This window comes from Convolutriloba macropyga, chromosome 14 (assembly GCF_964194025.1).
Source record: "Convolutriloba macropyga chromosome 14, txConMacr16.3, whole genome shotgun sequence".
Classification (NCBI taxonomy): domain Eukaryota; kingdom Metazoa; phylum Xenacoelomorpha; order Acoela; family Convolutidae; genus Convolutriloba; species Convolutriloba macropyga.
This window is the reverse complement of record NC_134481.1, coordinates 16,675,405-16,695,173: the sequence shown is the minus strand read 5'-3', so window position 1 is coordinate 16,695,173 and position 19,769 is coordinate 16,675,405. Positions and strand designations below refer to the sequence as shown.

General features: G+C 32.0%; 1 protein-coding gene across 3 annotated transcripts in view; it reads left to right on the top strand.

The window, feature by feature from the left end:
• LOC142353237 (glycine receptor subunit alpha-2-like) overlaps positions 1-19,769 on the top strand; it is a 391,226-nt gene that overhangs the window by 331,466 nt on the left and 39,991 nt on the right. For all 3 annotated transcript variants that reach the window (XM_075405470.1, XM_075405469.1, XM_075405468.1), the window contains exon 2: positions 8,115-8,164. In XM_075405470.1, coding sequence (XP_075261585.1) covers positions 8,115-8,164 — 50 coding nt within the window. The remainder of the gene's footprint in view (positions 1-8,114; positions 8,165-19,769) is intronic.

Genomic DNA, 19,769 nt, shown 5'->3' with positions numbered 1-19,769 from the left:
ATATGTATATATCTATAAATATATGTACATATATATATATATGTATATAAATATATATATATATATATATATATATATATATATATATTTACTTGTGTGTGTGTAAGTGTGTGTGTGTGTGTTTGTGTGTGTATGTGTGTAGGTGTCTGTGTGGTGTGTGTTGTGTGTGTTTGTGTGTGTGTGTCTGTGTGTGTGTGTGTGTGTGTTTGTGTGTGTGTGTGTGTGAAAGTCGATCATCGCAAACGCGTCTTTGGTTCATTTCAATGTTTCTTGGTGATGAGCTTTTCTCTACTTCAGATTTTTCTGTCAAGTTACTCTTGTTAGTTTTCTATTGTTTTCGTTGCTCGTGATTTACAGTTTGCGAAAGTTTTTGCTAGCTAAGAATTTAAAAGAAAAGCTTGAAGGCAATAAAACAATTTTTCAATTTTTTCAAAAATTTTAATACTTTCAATATTCAAAATATTCAAAAAAGCAATTTTTTTATAATTTTTCCATTTTCTGGAAACAAAACCCTTTTGAGCATGTACTTAACCTATAACTTTATTGCCCGAATTTTTGTAGCACCTGCTTGAGATCAAAGTCCTATTTGTTCTTGTGAATAGTGATATGGTTAACTTCGAAACCATCAATTATCTTCTTAATCCACAGTTAGTATCGGGAGGGACATTTCTGAAATTAATCAAGTATTAGGCCTACTTTTTTTTTAGTAATTAGATACTGTATCCGAGGGAAAGCGATAATCTTAAACAAGTTTGAACTAAATAAGCTTTGTGCCACTCGTTTCCACTTACACTTACAACTCTAATCTTAAAACACGGGTCGTGAAAAAACCCGACAAATTAGTTTGAACACCAGATTTTCCGGACGTTGCTCGCGTAATGCTTAGGAATTGAAGGGAGGACAAAATATGCCGGTTGCTTTTCGATATAAGTCCGATGCATTAGTTTTTTTTCTGATGAAAATGATCAACATGAAATTGGCGTTCCTGAATTTACATCCTATTTTATGCGCGCCTGTCTACGGATTAGGAGATGAATCAAGAGGGATCGGAACTTGCTTCGAGTGAGATCAAATCTTATCGCCTGTGCTTGATCGCCCTAGTTCTCAGCCATTTATCGAGTGATTGGTTCTCATAAAAACACGTGACCCAGTTTGTTTAGTTCCAGGTCAATCTTGTCGTAAACAGAAGAAACAGCCACATATTTTCCACATTTGGAGACCACATTTGGACTTGTTCATTTTGTACTAATAAATTGCTAATTAAATCTCTCTTTAAACATACCAGATCTCTATGGATTAAAAATGTTTCTGTTGAGCTTAAATGTGCCGGAAGGGAGGATTGGGAAGTTTTTGGGTTTGGTTAATTCTGATTTGAAATCGTCGCCGGAATTCAAGTCCAACCTTTTGCCTTCAAACTCATAATAGCTCATAAAATGATAGTCTTGCAATAATAAATAATTCAAACTAAGTTTTGTTGAGATTCCATAATTGAGAAAATATTCAAGAATAATCTATATTTCTGCAAAATTTTATCTACGTCAGTTAGCTGGGGGTACCTAGATGTTTTTAATTCGATTGTTATTGCCAGCCAATCTGAGTAAATGTATATATGTTACATGAATATTTTCAAAAATAGCCTGTTCAGAAAATGAACATCAAACAACTCGCTATTGATTGAGTATGACGATTCCGAAAAAAAGTGCCAATAAACAGAAAATAAACAACACAACCCCCCTCTCCCCTCCCCTCACGAAACCATAGCGCCCATCCCATTATGGTATAATCACGCTAATGGCTGGCTGCTATACGTTATTTAATCACTAAGATGCGGGTATTATGTGAAAAACCCCTTGTTTGTACACCCGACCCCTTTCCGCACTCTATGTCAACAAATAATTTGTTTCCATTATAACCTATTACGATTTTTTAGTATTGATATTGGTTATAATAACCATTATACTACTTAAACACATAATTTATGAAAGGTGTAAAATTTTCTACTAAAGATACGGTCAAAGTCTTGTTCCCACGAAATTGAGTTATAAGTTATTGGTTATAAATAGTTCCAGGTTGAGGTACTTTCAAGGCGGTTCCTGTTTGTGACGATTTCGACGCCATTAACCGTCTCACGGCTTCGAATCACTTCCTTATCTTACCTATATACGTGGATGGGCGGTAATAGCAATATTACGTGATCTCAATAAGCCCCTCTAACACACTTTTATTCAATGTTAGCCCGTTAAGTATACTCTGTCTAGTTATGAGCCAATTTAGATCTTTCTAATTGGGACAACTAAAATTTATCAAGCAATATCTGTAATATCTAGTTAGTTAAAGTTTTAAACCAGCCCAAAATTGAAAACCTTCAGGTAAACTTGGAGGTAATCTTAGTCAAAATTATAGTTTTTGGTGACAAGAATACTGCGAAATCAGACAAGTTTTGAAAACGAGACGCTTTTCGGAATTCCAGAACAATTGGAAAAATGAGTTTTGGAAATATTGCTCAATCGGTGAAGGTATTAAGTTCACAGCGTGTTTTGTGCAATCATTGGAATTTTTAAGACCCATTTTATTCTCATGTGCCATACCATAGTTGCACTAGCAAATACCTTACCGTTTGTATGATAGCCACATATGATCCTTGTGTTACTAACAAAAACCAATGAGTATGCTTTTTATGTGTATTTTTTTTATTTGTAGCAACATTTCGAAACTTTCAATAAAAAGCTCAACCTGTTTGAATTTTTGTTCCTTGGTTTTGGTTCAACTCACATGTTCAATAAAACCGAAAAGCTTAACTTAAAAGGACGCTGTGCGCAACAATTTTCATAGTTTTATTTTGACTTTTGGCCTCCTTAACTGCTTCCAAAAAAATGAAAAATTGTCATGAAAATTTCTAGCTAGTTACATTAAGGCATCATAAATGACATCCTATATGTAAGATCAATATCCACAAGTTCTGAAGGTTGCAAAGGCTTTAACGAATCTTAACTGAAACATAGAGAAATAAATTAACCTTGACTAGAACGTTTCAAAAACAGATGAAAAAGTCATGAAAACCAATAAACCAATACAATGGTAACAAAATTCCATAATTACAGGGTGAAAATTGTGTCCACAAGACTAAATTCATGAAACAAAAAAGCGTGCAAAAACTCGCTGGATCACAAGGTTACAAACACTATCAATTACAATTTCAAAATTTTGAACAATTTTTCAGAACGTGGAATAGTGAAGCTTTGGTTGTGAGACGTTTTCTGAAAACTGATGTGTTTCATAATTGATGGCAGTTTTTTGTATAACTAACGACAGATAATCTCTTGCTTCTCATAGTGTGTGATTTTATTCCATGACTCTTTGCTTTTGTAATTCAGTCAAGATATTAATTTTTTTTACATCAAACTGTTTTTCTGTCGGATCTTGCTATCTGAACCTTGTCATACAGATTTGTGATTAAATTTTTTGTACTACATTTCTTATTAAGCAATTTTTACACAAATTTCTTAAAAACAATTGTTTTTCGCAAGCTATGGTGAAAACAAAAATGAGAACAAAAAGATGGACAAATATTCTTCTCACTTTATAATTTAATGCTTAATGTTTTTTTTCGGAATTTAATTTTTCAGAAACCTTTTCTTAATTAAGTTTTAGCTTTTGAAAATTAATCAGACGTACCTAATCTGTTCATATGTTTGTTGCAAACAATTTTTGATTATTCCTTATGACTGTTAGATATTTCAGGTAATGTATAGGTTATTGCATATAGGCTTCAGACTAGTTTGCGTCTTCGATCCGCTGTATAAAGAAGCTTTAATCTTTTTCCAAAAAACTTAAAAACTGACCGCAATAATATGTCTGGTCAATTTCCGTTTCCCCTGCTAAAAGTTCTAGAAAAATGACAAAACCAGTTTCGGAGAAAATGCATTCAGAAGTTTGCAGGTTTCCCGTATATAGCACCAAGTTCATTGTCACATGAAGACTATTCAAGTGTATCATGCCTGTATCATTTGAAACAAGTGTTTGAATCGTGAATTCAGTTTTTTTTGTGATCAAGTTCAATAGATTTTACGTGCGATTCAATTTACTGCTGATCATTGAAAACCATCTACACTCATTGGCTAAAGTAATAACACAGAGGGCTTCTTTACATGATAAACTGCCTGATTTCGAAATTTTTTTAGTCAAAGTTGACTTTGGCTGTTTCTTTTGATATTTACATCAGTCGATAATCAGAAGTGTACAAGATCTAAAAGTGCATAAACTGAAAAGCTTGTTTACAGCAAAAATCCAGACAGAAGATGGCCAATTTTCTGTTAGCAGCACTAAGTTGAGACCCACGTAAAATCTGTCCAAGTGTTGCTAATGCCGCGATAAATTTAATCCAGATTTTGCTTTGTGAACCTTAGGGCCAAATTGAACAGATTTTACATGGGACTCAACTTAAGAAAAACTGGGCAACTTCTATCTGTATTTCCTCTCTAAGTAAACTTGTCAGTTTATCCAAAAATAAATCTATCAAACTTATTATGCTTATGCGTCGGTTGAAAAAAAAATCAGACAAAACGGCTAAAGATATGTTGACTAAAATTTGTTTCTAAAACAGGTAGTCTACTATTTAAAATTGTATTTTGTGCGCTAACTTTTGTCAACGAGTGTAATCCTTCATTTGCATTATTTCCGTAAGTAAATTTGTCTAATTTCTAGAATTTGGAGCTATTAAATTTCTAGTGATTTTGAGTCGATTCATATAATTTTTGAGGGAAACAGAAATTGGAATCGGAATTAAAACGCTGTTCAAGCACATGTAATTTTATTGTGTAACTTTGCTGCTGATAACGATAGCATATAGTCCTATTCCAACGAGAGGAATAAAGAAAAGATCCTAAGAATTCCTCTGTAAGCGTTAGTGGAAAAGGAATTAACAAGGAGCCGATTAAATGCATGATGTAACCTATGTGATGCTCTGCAATGGTATGACCGTGATAGCCAAATTAAATCTATTGCGTTTGCCCCCCCCCCCCCAGTGCAATTCAGGCGACCCAGTATCAGATTATGAGTCAGAGTTTAGCATAATACAAATGCGGATATATCTAAGGAAATTAGAACTAACAAAAAACCAGAATTTGTATCGCATGAGTTGAAACTTTAGTCTGGTATCCTAATATATGTTTTCTTTTCAGCATTTTTAAGTAAGTATGATTGACTTAACTGTATTTGTAAATTGGGTTGATTGTTAGTGACGTGACTGAACTGGGAACCTCTATTTGAAATCATAAAAGTGACGTGTTTACGTGATTGTGAAAAGTGAAAGAATGAAAATTAAAAATACATTCTGGAGAATTTCTATATTTCAATTTATAGCTTTATTGATTAAAAGAATTTGCCCTCTTATCTTTATGTTTAATTATTTTGCCTATTTTCCCTGAAACCTCACTGAAAACTAATTTTAGCTGACGTCAAAAACCCGAGCTTTGAGTTTTGTTCCCACTTTATGTCTGTTTCTTGTCGGTGATAAAATACTACCAAACCACTGTCAACTTTAAAAAATTGCTCTATTCTCTTAGAGCAAATGCGATCGGTTGGGAAACCCAGTCAAGGTATATACTTTTCAATTTGAAGATATTGGATTTTGAATCAGCCCAGAAAGCTATCAGCTTAGTTGGAGTATTATATCCAGGGAAAAAAACAAATCAGGATAACAGTATCAGCCGACACGTCCCAGATAATACTTTCTTCCTAGTTTACATCTCGACTGACGGAAAACTCATTGACAAAAAAGAGAACATGTGACCAAAAATTCGGTGATCAGATAATTGACTTCATCACGTTAAACTTTTGTTGGACTATAATTTTTCTGATAACTTTTCAGATTAACTGTAAGATGCATAATTTCATGGATATATCACTCAACTCCCCTCTCTGGCGCTTTCGAAACAATAAGTTATAATTTTAGAAAGCTAAACTCAAATCAAATAAGACAGAAATCTAACTCAAGTCAATATACCTAATTCGCCGATTACCAGCATGAAACTATGCATCTTTTCTGTTGAACCACTGTTTTTCTGCTGAACACAGAACATTCGAATTTTTTATTCGATCACTTTTTTCAAATCAAACTTGCGTTTTACTCAAAATTGATATCATACATTGAATATCAAAATGAGAAAAATCAATACGCAGAAAGAAAAAAATTTAATTTAGATCTAGTAATCCTCTCTAATAAAAAACATACTTACCTCAATTAATTAATAAAAATTTATGAGCAACTAAACTATGACCCCTGAATTTTCAGGTTCTCAGAATTAATATATAATTCAGCCAGAAAACCATGCTCTTTGAATTCTTCATTCAATATTTCTGTTTCTAACCACAAAAAACTTCAAAAAGTCCAAAATGTTCTCATTTACTCCACAGGTACAAAAAAAAACAAAAAAAGCATTTATATAAGATTGTTTAATAGAATTATATTAAGAACCGACGCCCTTCGTATCTTTGTTTTATGAAATCTTGAATAAAATTGACAAATTTATATTGAAAAAATAGTCAAGTATATTACTGTTAGCAATTTTTGAAAGTTTAGCAAAATAGCAGGGCTTTGAGAATTCTGATAAAGAAGAAAACATTTAAAAAAATAACATTTGTTTTCTGGAAAAGAACAAAGCCTATCTCATTCTGAAAGTACTGATCAAAAACTGTCAAAACAAATAAAATTTTGCACATTTTTTTCCATATTTAGCCGGCGTTCTATTTACATGACAAGATACTCTATCGCCCGACCCGACTTTCCTTCGAAAAACTTTTTGCTCGACCATAACTCAAGTTTTAAGTATGTAGATATTTGGTCCTTATTAATTGATTATTAACTTTCTGAGCGTTTCCATTAGTCGAGATCAAAACTTGGGTGACTTTTCCCCTTCCCCGCCCGCACAACCCTCCATTCTGTTCCTTAGAAATACGAGACCCAACTTTGAAAAATTCCATCGTAAAAATGATCACATGTCTGATCAAAATTTTTCAATAACACCAATTGAAACGTACAATGCTTAATAGCGACATCGATATTCCTTGGTGAGTGAAAAATACTTTCATGATAGCGAGAAAAAGTATCTTTTGATCAATCAAAATGGTATCTTTGACATCAAACAGAGCGCCATAATTGAGGGGGAAATGACATGATAATGAGCCCTCATTACATATTTATTTGGGTGTGATTGTTTTACGACTGTTTGTATAATATGGTCTATGGTTCATGGTAAGATAGCTGTATTGATATTTATGTATTTGTTCCAGAAGTAAGATAAACTTATCTTATTAAGAGTTATTTAGAAACCACTATAGCTCCACCGCCCCCTTACTGCTTTCCCACTTTTGTTCGTAGTTTGCTGAAGAAGATTGATGCGTAATTGGGTATAAGACGACTGATGGTATTTGGTTTATCCTTAAAATTTTTTTAATATCAATGTATAAAGTAGAGACGCACTTATAGTTTTCCCAGAAACTGTTTTCCTTCTTTTTCTACCCCCCCCCCCCCCCCAATATTTCGCATTAAATTGACAAAAAAACAAGTAGACAATTTATTTAGTTAAGCGTTAAGCAATTAAAAGAGTAAAACTTGATAAAGTGCAATTTACAAAAGACTAAATACTCACCAGTCAAATTTTAGGATTTTTCTTTTTCCCCGTTAACAAAATTTCTATTTCCATAAGGATATGAGAAGGATAAGGATATGAGGCGTGTTTTCAAATTATGAGAATGGATCAAGCATGAGAAAGATATGGAACTAGTCCATTTGACTCAACAAAACAAAAACAACATTTATGTATGATAATTTTCACCGGGAAAAAGAAAACCGTTCCAAAAATATTGTTTATATTCCTTGATTGTCAGAAGATAGCATCTAAACTGATATTTGACAATCAATCAATCAATACAGCAGTGTCATTTTTATAAAAATCTATAAAGTGGTGAAAACAGTTTCTATGGGCACTAAATTGTGGTGAATTTATTTAAGTTTGCTTTGTTCCGCTATCATCCGATTGGGCGTTGAGTAGTTCTTTCCTGTGAAGAAATTATCTGTCAAATACTAGAATTAACTGACTATGACCTGTTTTTAGGGATCGACTGGAGCTGTGTTTGTCTCTGGACGAGAACCAGTACTTTGAAAGTGAGTCATAAATCTCTTTCTGGTGTCTTTGAAACTAACTTAGTTGACATCGCTTTGTTCTTACCAGAGATTGCAGAGAGTGTAAAAAAACTGCATGAAAATGAAATAATATTGTGCGATTTTTTTAAACCTAGGTCTTGTTCATTTTGGCCGGACCATACCTCAGCGGCCCGTGAGACTTCATATTAAGCCATCTTAACCAAATATGGGATTAAGTTGTCCACTTAATTATGATAAAAACATACTTGTAAGACCGAGTGGTAATTTGTTATTGAACAAACAGATCAAAATAATGAATTGGGCATACTGGCATTGGGTATATTAGCTCAACGGGTGCTCTGGCATCGATGCATGTGCATCAAGCACTCAATATGTAAAAAAGTGAACCAGATTTTGTTTACCATTTCGCGTAATATAATTAGCTTTATGAAATCACCAATTGGATCTAAACTGACTTCGAATTATGTTAGAGGGTGTCCATTTTCCACCCCTATTTATTTAATTCCCTATCATTTAACTCCGATTTGTCCACCCCTCTATCATTTAACCCTCTATCATTTAACCCCTGTACCATTTCATCCCGATTTTAAACTTTCACATAACAAGGAATATACAATTAGTAAAACAATTACTTGGCCATGCCCCACGGGTCATGGCCATTCCTCAGCAACTTGTGGGACTTGATATGCAACTATTGAAACCGAACATTGGATTAAAACAGGCCTGCAATGTCAACTGCTAATTGGCGGTGTGAAATGATAGAGGGGTGAATTGGTAGAGTTGTTAAGTGATAGCGGGATAAAATGATATGAAATTAAGATGTGCGGGGTAAAATTAATTGGGGTAAAAAAGGAGAACTAAGTTAAAGTAATGTCTTTTGTGCTGACAAAGATTTGCTATTGTCTTAGCGTTATATTGAAAAAATCAGCAGGTCCAGATATACCTGTGCAGAATTTGTGTAATATCATGCGAATTGTTCCTCAAATTTAACATTCAAAATATCTCTTTTGCTGTATTTAGCAACCAAATCAATCAAATGGTGAAAAGGCGATTGTTTTGTTCTTTTTTCAATAATTTTCCCTTAGAACAGAAATTGCAAAATTTCTCTTCACATGAAAACTGAAAAGTATATTTTTTTCTCACGACAGAAAACTATCACAATTTTTGCAAAACTAAATATACTTATATTTCTCGGATACGTAATTTGAAGGACATTTGTTTTTATCCGCAAGATTAATACGTATCACAAAACTTTGTTTAAATTTTTCAAATCAGGGCAGTGGGTTAGAGAACCCGACCGCCCTCTAACTTCGTAGGTTTTGTTGCAATTCTTGACGAAATAAAAAAAATAAGTAAATCTAATTCTTATTATCTATCGATTTGTTAAGTTCTTACTGAATCAAGTGTCTCATTTTATCTCAACAATTGACTTAATTGGGAAAAATTTGAAAACAAAACTTTTGTAACTTCCATTTGAATGGGTGAACAGATTTTTATTGATCGAACAATGTCACTTCAAAATTGTTCCCAATTTAATTGGATGAAATCGTAGTTCTGCGACCGTTGACTTATGACGTAATTATAATTTGTTTGCCTGATTTCAGTTCGTTAGCATTTATAGAAAGCCTGGGACCAGTTGCTAGACATTCTTTCAAAACTTATAATCTTGTAGCAAATGATTGGATGAAGAGTTCTAAGAACCAATTGAAGTAGCAACTCACAACACAAAACAACTATGGCAAAGAGAAGACTCTAAAAAAATTAGCAAACGTTTGGAAAATTAACACAGCAATTAAAATTAAACTGTGCTACAAAACTATTATCAGTAAAATTTGAATACGATATGGTTGCAAAAAAACAAAAACCTTCTCAAAAATTGCCTTTGAAAATCAGAAGAAATTTTCTATGTATTTTTCTAAGTGTCGTTTTTTGCTAATTTAACTCGATAATTTTGCATGCTGCATCATTAATTTTAGATATATTGACACTTTGGTCAAATTAGTCATATCCATAACATTCCGAATGTTTACGTTTCACTAATTGACAAACAGCAAAAGCAAGGTTAGTTTTGATCTAATCGTTTTTTCTTAAAATTCAAATAAAGATTCGGATTGTAATCAGTTGATGTTTTTTAAATCGTTATAGCAATTTTTGCAATTTCTAACGTTAATTACAGAATTAAACAATTCAAGCCAAAGTGCACTAATAGCAGGCTCAAATGGCATCTTGTGGATTTTCACGGAAACCTATCTAGTTTTAAAGTCAAAAACTCTGGTCTTTTTAACATTTAAAAAATAAACAATGGAATATTGAGATCTGCGACATTTTTCCCCTTTTTTGTAGCTTAATCGTAGCTTAACGTAGGTCAAGGCAGCTCACGTTGTGTTTCTCACGATTTGAAACTTAGCTTTTATAACAGATTTATGTTTTAAGTGATTGTTTTTCTGCTTCGATACAACACGAATTTTCATTTAGAAAAGTTTGGTTTTCCGGAATAATTTTTTCTTGTCATAAAATGTTCAAAAAATTTTCTCTTGTCATATTATTGACAGGCCAGATATCAAAATATTGGCATTTAAAAAACAGGCGCTCTTGAACATATCAGTAACTCGTTGATTAGATTATCGTATTAACTGCCTCCACAGCATCTTCAAGCAGAATTGAAGGTAGTTTTTTTTAAATTTTTTGTCGTTGTGTGTCTTTCGTTTGTAGTTGCCTGACATATTCTGGATAAATGTTGTCTTACTGGTTTCAATGGTTGGACAAGATAACTTATTTGCTAAACGCATTAGATAGATAAACGTTTTGATGACTTTGAATATAAATGTTTTAGAAAAATGTAAAGGATTTTTTAAATTTACGAAATACTTTTCTTTTTTATTACCTACTTTCAACAATAAAATATTGCAGATCAAATTATTGGTGTCGGTGGAAAGCAAGATTGAACAAATTAAATGTTTTAAGTGCGTCGTTTATTGTTTTAGTGGCCCCGAATACTGTTTTTTTTTTGCAAAACATTAATTTTATTTTTGACTTTCTTTTCATTTTTTGTTCGTTTTGTTTGCAAATTCTGGATAACTGCAGATCCTGGAGGCTTCCTATGGAAAAACAAAGTTTCCTTTTACTGAGTTCAATTGATAGCAAAATTTTTTCATTTGTTTGGAATTAAGGTATGTTTTCTAAAACATTATAGCTGTTTTCTTGAGTTGTTAGTCTTATTAATTGCAGGTCACATTTCAAGATCTTCATTTTAAAAAAGGCACATTTGAACCTATCTAAGGTTTTTAGTGCGGTCCCTTCCTTTCTGTTTTAATGGGTTCTTTAAATGGTTTTTGCAAAATGCTTCAATAATGTTTTTTATCGTTATTTTGTAGACGTATAACATAATCTGAATAAAGGCAGATCCCACTGGTTTTTTTAGGAAATAAAAATCCTGTTTATGGATTTCAGTTGCTCGCTATTCTTTTTATGCCTTTGAAAATAATTGTTTTGCGAAAAATACTATTTTTTTTCATTTTTTTGTTCTTGTTTTCAAGTTTCGTTATTCAACAGTCACATATCTCCTTGTTGTCGTTCAATGAAAAAAAATGCTCATTAATTTTTTTCACTGATTAGAATACGGTTTTAACGGCTTCATCGCCATATTCTTACAGAATATAAGGGATTATTTTTTCGTTTGATTTTGTTATTTATTTTTGTAGACGTAGGGCATATTTTGGATAGCAAATGACAAGTCTCAAAGTGTTCATATTAACTTATGAATGAACAGAATCATATATAAGTATTTGGATTGATATCTAATGGTTTTCATTGTTTGAAATTATTTGTTTTGAGGAAAACGTTAATGTTTTTTATTTTTGTCTTTTTCGTAATTTTGTGTCTACATCTCACAGTGTCAGTAAGCACTCATCGACTTTTTTTATATTGAAAAACAAAAGAATTTGTTTAGTTTAGGTTCTACTTTTTTGACTTTGTTTATGTTTATTTTTAGATAATGTAGACATTGATTATTTTTGTGTGAAAGTTTGTTGTCATTTGATTATTTTATTTGTTATGTCTTTTAGTCGTATTTACAGCAGGTCTCATTAGCCTACCAAGTGACACTATATACAATACTAAATGACTGGAGTTGCAAGCAAAATGTTTTTTCATACACGAATTATTTTCGATCAAATTATGAGATTTTTTAAAAAGTTTTATCGGCTCTTTTGGCGGACAATTCAGCCAAACATGCAGATAAGCGGGATCGGAACATTGTGTGTGAACGCTTATAACCAAGCGACTTTGTTGTTCCGGCCTTTCTTGAAGGGGGCAGGAACTATATACTCAAATGGATTTTTTTGTTCGGACAATTTTGACCGATCAATATATTCATTACAGAGGGTTGAGGTGGTACTAAAAAATCCAACCGATTTAAGTTTGGCGTAAAAAATGGAATTAAAACGTTTTTTAAAGTTTTTTTTTGGAGCGAGTTATCGTGATTTAATTTTTGTGAACATTAAACCGATTTGTGTTAATTTTATTCACATTTTCGTCAATTTTGCTAGAATAAGTGAAATTTGTTAGGAATAGTACTGTTGATTTTATTTTTGAAGACAAAAAACTTTTGTTGACTATTTTGATATAACTTTTTTGGCAATAATTGTGGCTGACCATTTCAAAATTTAGCTTTTTTCATCAAAAAATGGCCAAAAAAGCATCTTTAGTCCCCTTTGACAAAATTTGCATAGATTACACACCTAAACACAACTAACACAATCTTCTTATTTTTGTTTCTCTCTACAAAATTGTTGGATGTTTTCAACTGCTATCTAATGGTTTTCATGGCTTTGAAAGCAATTGATTTAAAAAAAAAACACTTTTTATCTTCGCCTTTTTGTTTTTTTTAGTCTACTTGCTACCTAGTCTCATTAGTTACAGGTCTCATATCACATTATTGTCGTCCAGGAAAGGTGCAAGTGAAGAAAATTTAATCTTTTTAAAGAGAGTTTTGTGAAATTACTTGCTTTGACACGGTTTTTTTGCAGAAAAGAATTAACTAATTTTTGATTTTTTGTCTATATTTGGCGTTATTGTTGTAGACGTAAGAGATATTCGGAATAATAACAGGTCTCAAGCCCTTCCTTTGGACAAAAAAGAGAACCTATTTAATTGTTTCGTTTTGTAGCTAATGGCTTTAATGACTTTGAAAATAAATGTTTTCGAAAAAGAAACAAAAAAAATTAGTTAAAATTGGCCTTTTTTTCTTTTTTGTCTACTCTTTACCTATTCTCATTATTGAAAAGTCGCATATTACATTATTGGAGTTCAAGGAAGGCTCAATTGAACATACTTTGAGTGGCAAAATATGGCTTTAATGCTTCGGAAGCGTTTTCTCGCAAGTTTTAAATGAATTTAAGTTTCTCTCTATTTGATGTTTTCATGTAACCGCTTTAAAAAATGAACAATGACAGGTCTTAATGCCCTCCCATAGAAGGGTATGTGATCATAAACATTTTTGACGTTTTCAATTGCTATCTAGTGGCTTTCATTGCTTTGAAACTATTTGTTTTTAAAAAAATATATTAGCCAATTTTTTTATCTTGCTTTTTTTGTCTAATTGCTACCTAGCTTTATTATGGAGTAGTCCCATATCTTTTCGGTTAAAGTACAAATTAATGTGTTTAATTTCAGTTTTATTTTACGCTGTTTTGACCTTCTAATTACCCCAGTGATTGTGGAATTTTTATCGTGTAAGATCTGACAAATTTCTGACAAAACCATCTTGCTAATAGCCTGTAAGGGGATGCATCTTCTTATAAGATCTTATAAGACGTTTATCAGATCTTATACGATAAAAATTCCTCTTATAAGATCTTACACGACAAAAATTCCTCTTATAAGTTCATACACGATAAAAATTCCTCTTATAAGATCTTACACGATAAAAATTCCTCTTATAAGATCTTACACGATAAAAATTCCTCTTATAAGATCTTACACGATAAAAATTCCTCTTATAAGATCTTACACGATAAAAATTCCTCTTATAAGATCTTACACGATAAAATTTCCTCTTATATAATTTCCTGAAGTATGGTATATTCTTCATATTGAAGACAATTCAGAGTTGCTCTCAAGCAGTCGCCGAAAACCTACAGCATGCAACACTTAAGTGTCAGAGCAACAAAGAGAAAAATATCTTATACTGTCTTGTAAGACTTATAAGATATTTTAAAAGAGTTTATTTGAGTGGCAGGGGCTTTCTCCGAAGCGGTGATTATCAAACTAGGCTAAATTTTTTTTCAAAGACCAAAACTATCTTGGACTGCTAAGTTTAGCCATAGTACACAGTTAAGACTCACACTAAAACTTCCGACAAAACAGAATCAACAAGCATTTTTTTGTTTCATAATTGGTTAGTTGACCGATTCTTTTTTTACATTCATAGGACCTTGACTACGTTATTCGATTATATTGAAAAAATTAAAACATGTCATATCAGATCTTACACGATAAAAATTCTGGTAAGGGGAATGTTTATCTTATAAGATGTCTCATCAGATCTTACACGATAAAAATTCTGATAAGAAGAATGTTTATCTTATAAGATGTCTTATCAGATCTTACACGATAAAAATTCTGATATAAGGAATGTTTATCTTATAAGATGTCTTATCAGATCTTGCACGATAAAAATTCCTCTTACCAGAATTTTTATCGTGCAAGATCTGATAAGAGGGATTTTTATCATGTAAGATCTGATAAGATCTTACACGATAAAAATTCTTAGTCAGCATCTTATCAGATCTTACACGATAAAAATTCCACAATCATTGGGTTAGTTTTTTTAATGAAAAACATAAATTTTGGATGTAATTAATAATTTTTGTTATTGTTTGATATTGCTGTTTGTCTTAGGACTTGCTTTCTTATAATGGCTGATTTGATCAATGCAATGCGACATTTTATCTCCATTGTGTTATTTGCGTTGGAGGCGATATTTTTGTTCATACATTTTTCTTTGAAAAGTACTTGAGTTTTTTGGGGTTTTCTATTGGTAACTCATTTGGTAGACATTTATGCCAAAAATTTGGATGAGCTGGGTCGGAACTTTACGTGCGAACGCACATTACCGAGCCTTCTTGTTTGCATATACCATCAAGTTCTGTTTTTAATGTGCTCTCTACTTGTTATCGATTAGGGCACCAAACCATTTCTCAAAAAGAATCAACCGCCAATAGCAAAAAATGCTCCCTTGAACTAATTTGCAAAGTTTCTGTAAGCTTCAGGATACAATTTAAAATGGAAATGATAACAATTACTTTTTGAAAATAATCACAACTGCATGCCCCAAAACACAACTGCATTGTATTTTCATATTGGTCTATCACAAACAAATTTTAGAGAGCGTCAAAGCTTAATAAATTGGAAGCAAAAACAGTTGCAAGAAAACTGCTCACGAGAAACGCTTTTGAATTTTTCTAGAATATACATAACAAAATTCATCTAAATTAGTTTAAATTATTTGAAAATTTTCTCTTTTTAAATGAATAGGAAGTTTTTAAAATGCAAGCTACTGAAGCCAAAAAATTTATCTGAAGATAATAAATTTATTTCCAAAAATCATTCATCGTTTCATTTTAACCTTTTGAAGATCTCCCGCTTTCTTGTAAAATGACGCAACTGTTTTCAAGCAAATTTCGGTGGAATAACGCCTAAATCTTGTATCAAATTCCCAAGGTGCTTTTAATATTATTATTTAAGATTCTAATTTAATGATAGCTAGTAAACGGTCTTGAACTGGTGGCATATTTATTGCAGAGTTCGTAATACTTCGAGCATATAAACCATCTGAGCACATAAGCGCTACTGAAATATGCAAAATTTTTATTAAAAGTTCTTCTAGCAATCATGCGTGGAAAATTAAATAAAAACGCACAAATACAAAAACTGCGGCAACGTATCCCGTTATAAAACAGTTTTTAGGCTTCAAAATTGGATAGACCTGACCATTTCTACAAATATCACGAACCAGATTTTCGCAAAAATTTAAGCCCCACAAAAAAAATCTTTTAGCACAAAAATATGCGCTCAGTGATTTCGCAGATTGCCAGCGCAAATTTCAGCAAAAAACTAGAGAATGAGAAGCATCGGAATAAAAAATTGATCTCATCATTTGCTAATTGAAAAAAAAATCAAGCTTTACCCGCAAAAAAATAGTGAAGAATTCGGTCGATATTTGGTAATTTCGAAATAAATTTTTGCGCGCCAAATTGGTTCCAAATAGTAAATTACTGTAAAGCCTAATTGACATCACCAGTCAGTGCTCAACTGTGCTGGGCACATTAGTATAGCAAACCAATTTTCACTATTTGATACTTTTTTCATTATTATAACTCTATATGAATTCGCTGCGTTAAATCAAAAAATATCACTGAAACGATGCTAAATTTCACTACAATGATTCTAAACTCGACCTAATCTGAATTATCTTCAATGCAAAGGAAAAATCAGAAGGAAAAAATTTGTCTTCAATTTCAACTAAAAATCTTTTTGATTTAACACTAAGATTTAATGTGTTTTACTTGAATCATATTCAGCAATTTTGCCTTCCAATAGCGTTTGCTTTCCAATAGAAAAGTAGCAAAGTTCACAACTATACCTAAAAAACGACAAATAAACAAACAAAATGAAGGAAAATACGGACTTTTTAATCAGACTCAACTTCTTTTCCTTAATAATGGACAAAATAATCAAAGCATTTTGCTCAATGCACCATACACTACTTAAGCAAAAAATCTGTATTAGTCGTAAATTAATCTTAAGGCCCCTAAATATCAAATGCAATAGAAATAGCGACGATTTTTTGTTCTATATGGTTATAATCCTTGCAATTTTTCTGAAAAAGAAGATTTCTTTATTTCAGAACAAAAAGTAAAGATTGAGGTTCCTGTTTTCTCTTTTTCAACTCACCTACTTCACAAATTACTGTTTGCTGGACTGTATGTTTGTTGCTGTCAGGTATTCTCTCTCTCTCTCTCTCTCTCTCTCTCTCTCTCTTCCCCAAAATATGTTTTTTTTTCAGAATTGCACTTTTATAGTTGAAAAAACCAGCAATGATCAAATTGTCAGATGATTATATTAGATTTGAATTTGCAAACGGTAAAAAAAGTACATTGCACTGGTACAATCAATGTTTGATTTGAGACTTTCGAATAGGTCGGAACCTGTTGAGTGATGTCCCTTTACAGGAACATTTAACAATATGAAGCATAACATTAAGAGCTTATTTAATGACCCCCCACCAATATTTTTTACGAGGAATTGGTATCTTTGTATCGAATTATCCCCAAGTGCATGTAAAAAATCATTTGTTACAGATAGTGTTTTTAAGTTTTTGACTATGTTGATGTGTAGTTTTCCCAGAGAATTGAATATATTAAGCAATTTCATTACCAAAAAAGTTTTTAATCTTTGTTGTCGATTTCGCTAAGCGATTAATTTCAGTTTCTCTAACTTTTTCACTTAAAAAAAATCTGATACAAATTGGTTGATCGCGTTGTTCAAAACAGTGGGGTAATTCTTGTCTGAGAACCTTTGAAAGCACCTTAAATAGTTCATTGAAGTAAATTCGTGTGCGCACAACATTCAGATGTAAAGTTTCAGATGGATAGTGAACAGCATTTTTTGTTCTTTTGATGTGTCTATTGATTTTACTATTCACTGCTAAATTGATTTTTCGGATTAAATTATTGGACAAAAGGCGTTTTTGTTTCAATGAGCACAACAATCAGATGTAAAATTTTACTTAAAATGAATTAATTCTTTTTAGACTTAAAAAAATGACAACACTATTTTGCAGAACAATTTTTTGATAAGAAATCCAAGTGTAACCATTTCATCAAGTGTAACAGCTCCTCACTCATTACTACTAGTTTTTCAAAAAAACTAATCAACTAACATCGACCAAAACACGAACCGACTCTTCTATTTTTTCAACTGTTGCACTTTTTATAAGTTTAATCAAACGTTTCCATGAACTGGATCGAGCTACTTGAATGTTTCCACTATTGGAAACAATATATCTTCATTGCAAATCTCACGCATTCATACTTATAATGACCAACTCAAAAAAATCATCGTTACTCTCGAATTTGTTTTAAATAAACAAAATTTTAAGTGTCAAATTATGAATACCTTTAGTCCCATCTCTGCGCTAAATGTGCAAACTTCGGAATCATGAGTAGGCACATGATTTTAACCACAAACAAATTTTCTCATTTAATAAATCAGCTTGAACATTTCTACGTTATCTGATGTTTTGTTCATGTCGAATAGCACAGTAGTGCAGTACGTTTTCTCTGTCTCTTCGTCATATCCAATTTTTAGAAAATGATAGAAAATTGAGAGAGAGCATTCTAATGTAAGTTGTGCATAAGATAACTTTTACATAGCTTGCCAAGAAGCTCTACTTGTTCAACCAATTCTTGGCTAGAGACAAGAAGCCTCGCGGAGCAAAAAAGAAGCTGAGAATGGGTTATAAGAGATGCCTAAGCTCGAGAGCTTAAGACCAGTCTGTGTAATGGTTAGCATATTAAACTTACAAGGAAGAGATGCTTGTTCAAATCCAGTACTAGTCCCTTTTCACAGAAGTTGCGACTGGGTGAACGCTTGACAGAAATGAACTTTGCAAGAGTATTATAAATAATATTTTAACTTATAATATAGCATCGAAATTATAGATTTGGGGAAGTAACTAAGTTTTTTGTTATCATATTTGAATAATAGGTGTTTTATTCCATTATGTGCGCTGACACAAGGTAAAAATCGCTAGCTAGTTTTTTTAATGAAATTTCATTATTATTTAATTTGAGTTTCTAGTTTATTTAATTGCTTTAAAATACATCCTCCTAATTCCTAAAATTATTTGCTGCTAGGCAAATCTCATGAACTAAAACTTTGCGAGGTTTTCTCAATAAATTTAGAACTTCAACAACTCGCACGTGGTAAATTTGGAAACTGATCGAGATGGTAAATTTTAATCAGATGTATTTTGGATTAATATAATGTAGTGTAAATAATCTTAATAAAATTGAAATGAGAATTTTTTCCTTTCTATAATTGGTGAAAACCTTCGACTCTAAGAATCAACGCGACTTTAATTTTTTTGTCAGTTAAATAACTTATTTGTGACGTTTATTGTTGTCATTGAAAACTAAACCAGTTCATATATTCATCGAAAATCAGTTCATCTTGCAATACGATACAGCTATTTAATACGATAACAAAATGGTGCCTTCAATTTGAGTCAATAAACCAAAAATTGGCTTTTTGAGCTTATGATAGACTCGTACGTATCTAAGCCGAATTGTTACTTTTCATACTGTTGAGGTTTTATGTAATGTACCACAAGATATTGAAAATCTTGGGACTTTTTTGACGTTAGCAATCTACACAATCGGGTTTTCAATACCAACAAATATGTTGATCGAACGTGACGCTGCCCTAAAAGTTTTAGCATATGAAGTTTCGCTTATCAAGTTTTTTCAGCAAAAAAATGGGCCTATAATTTTTTCCTTCTTGTTAATGTTTTTCTTCGACTGCGCGACCAAAAAGTTGTGAA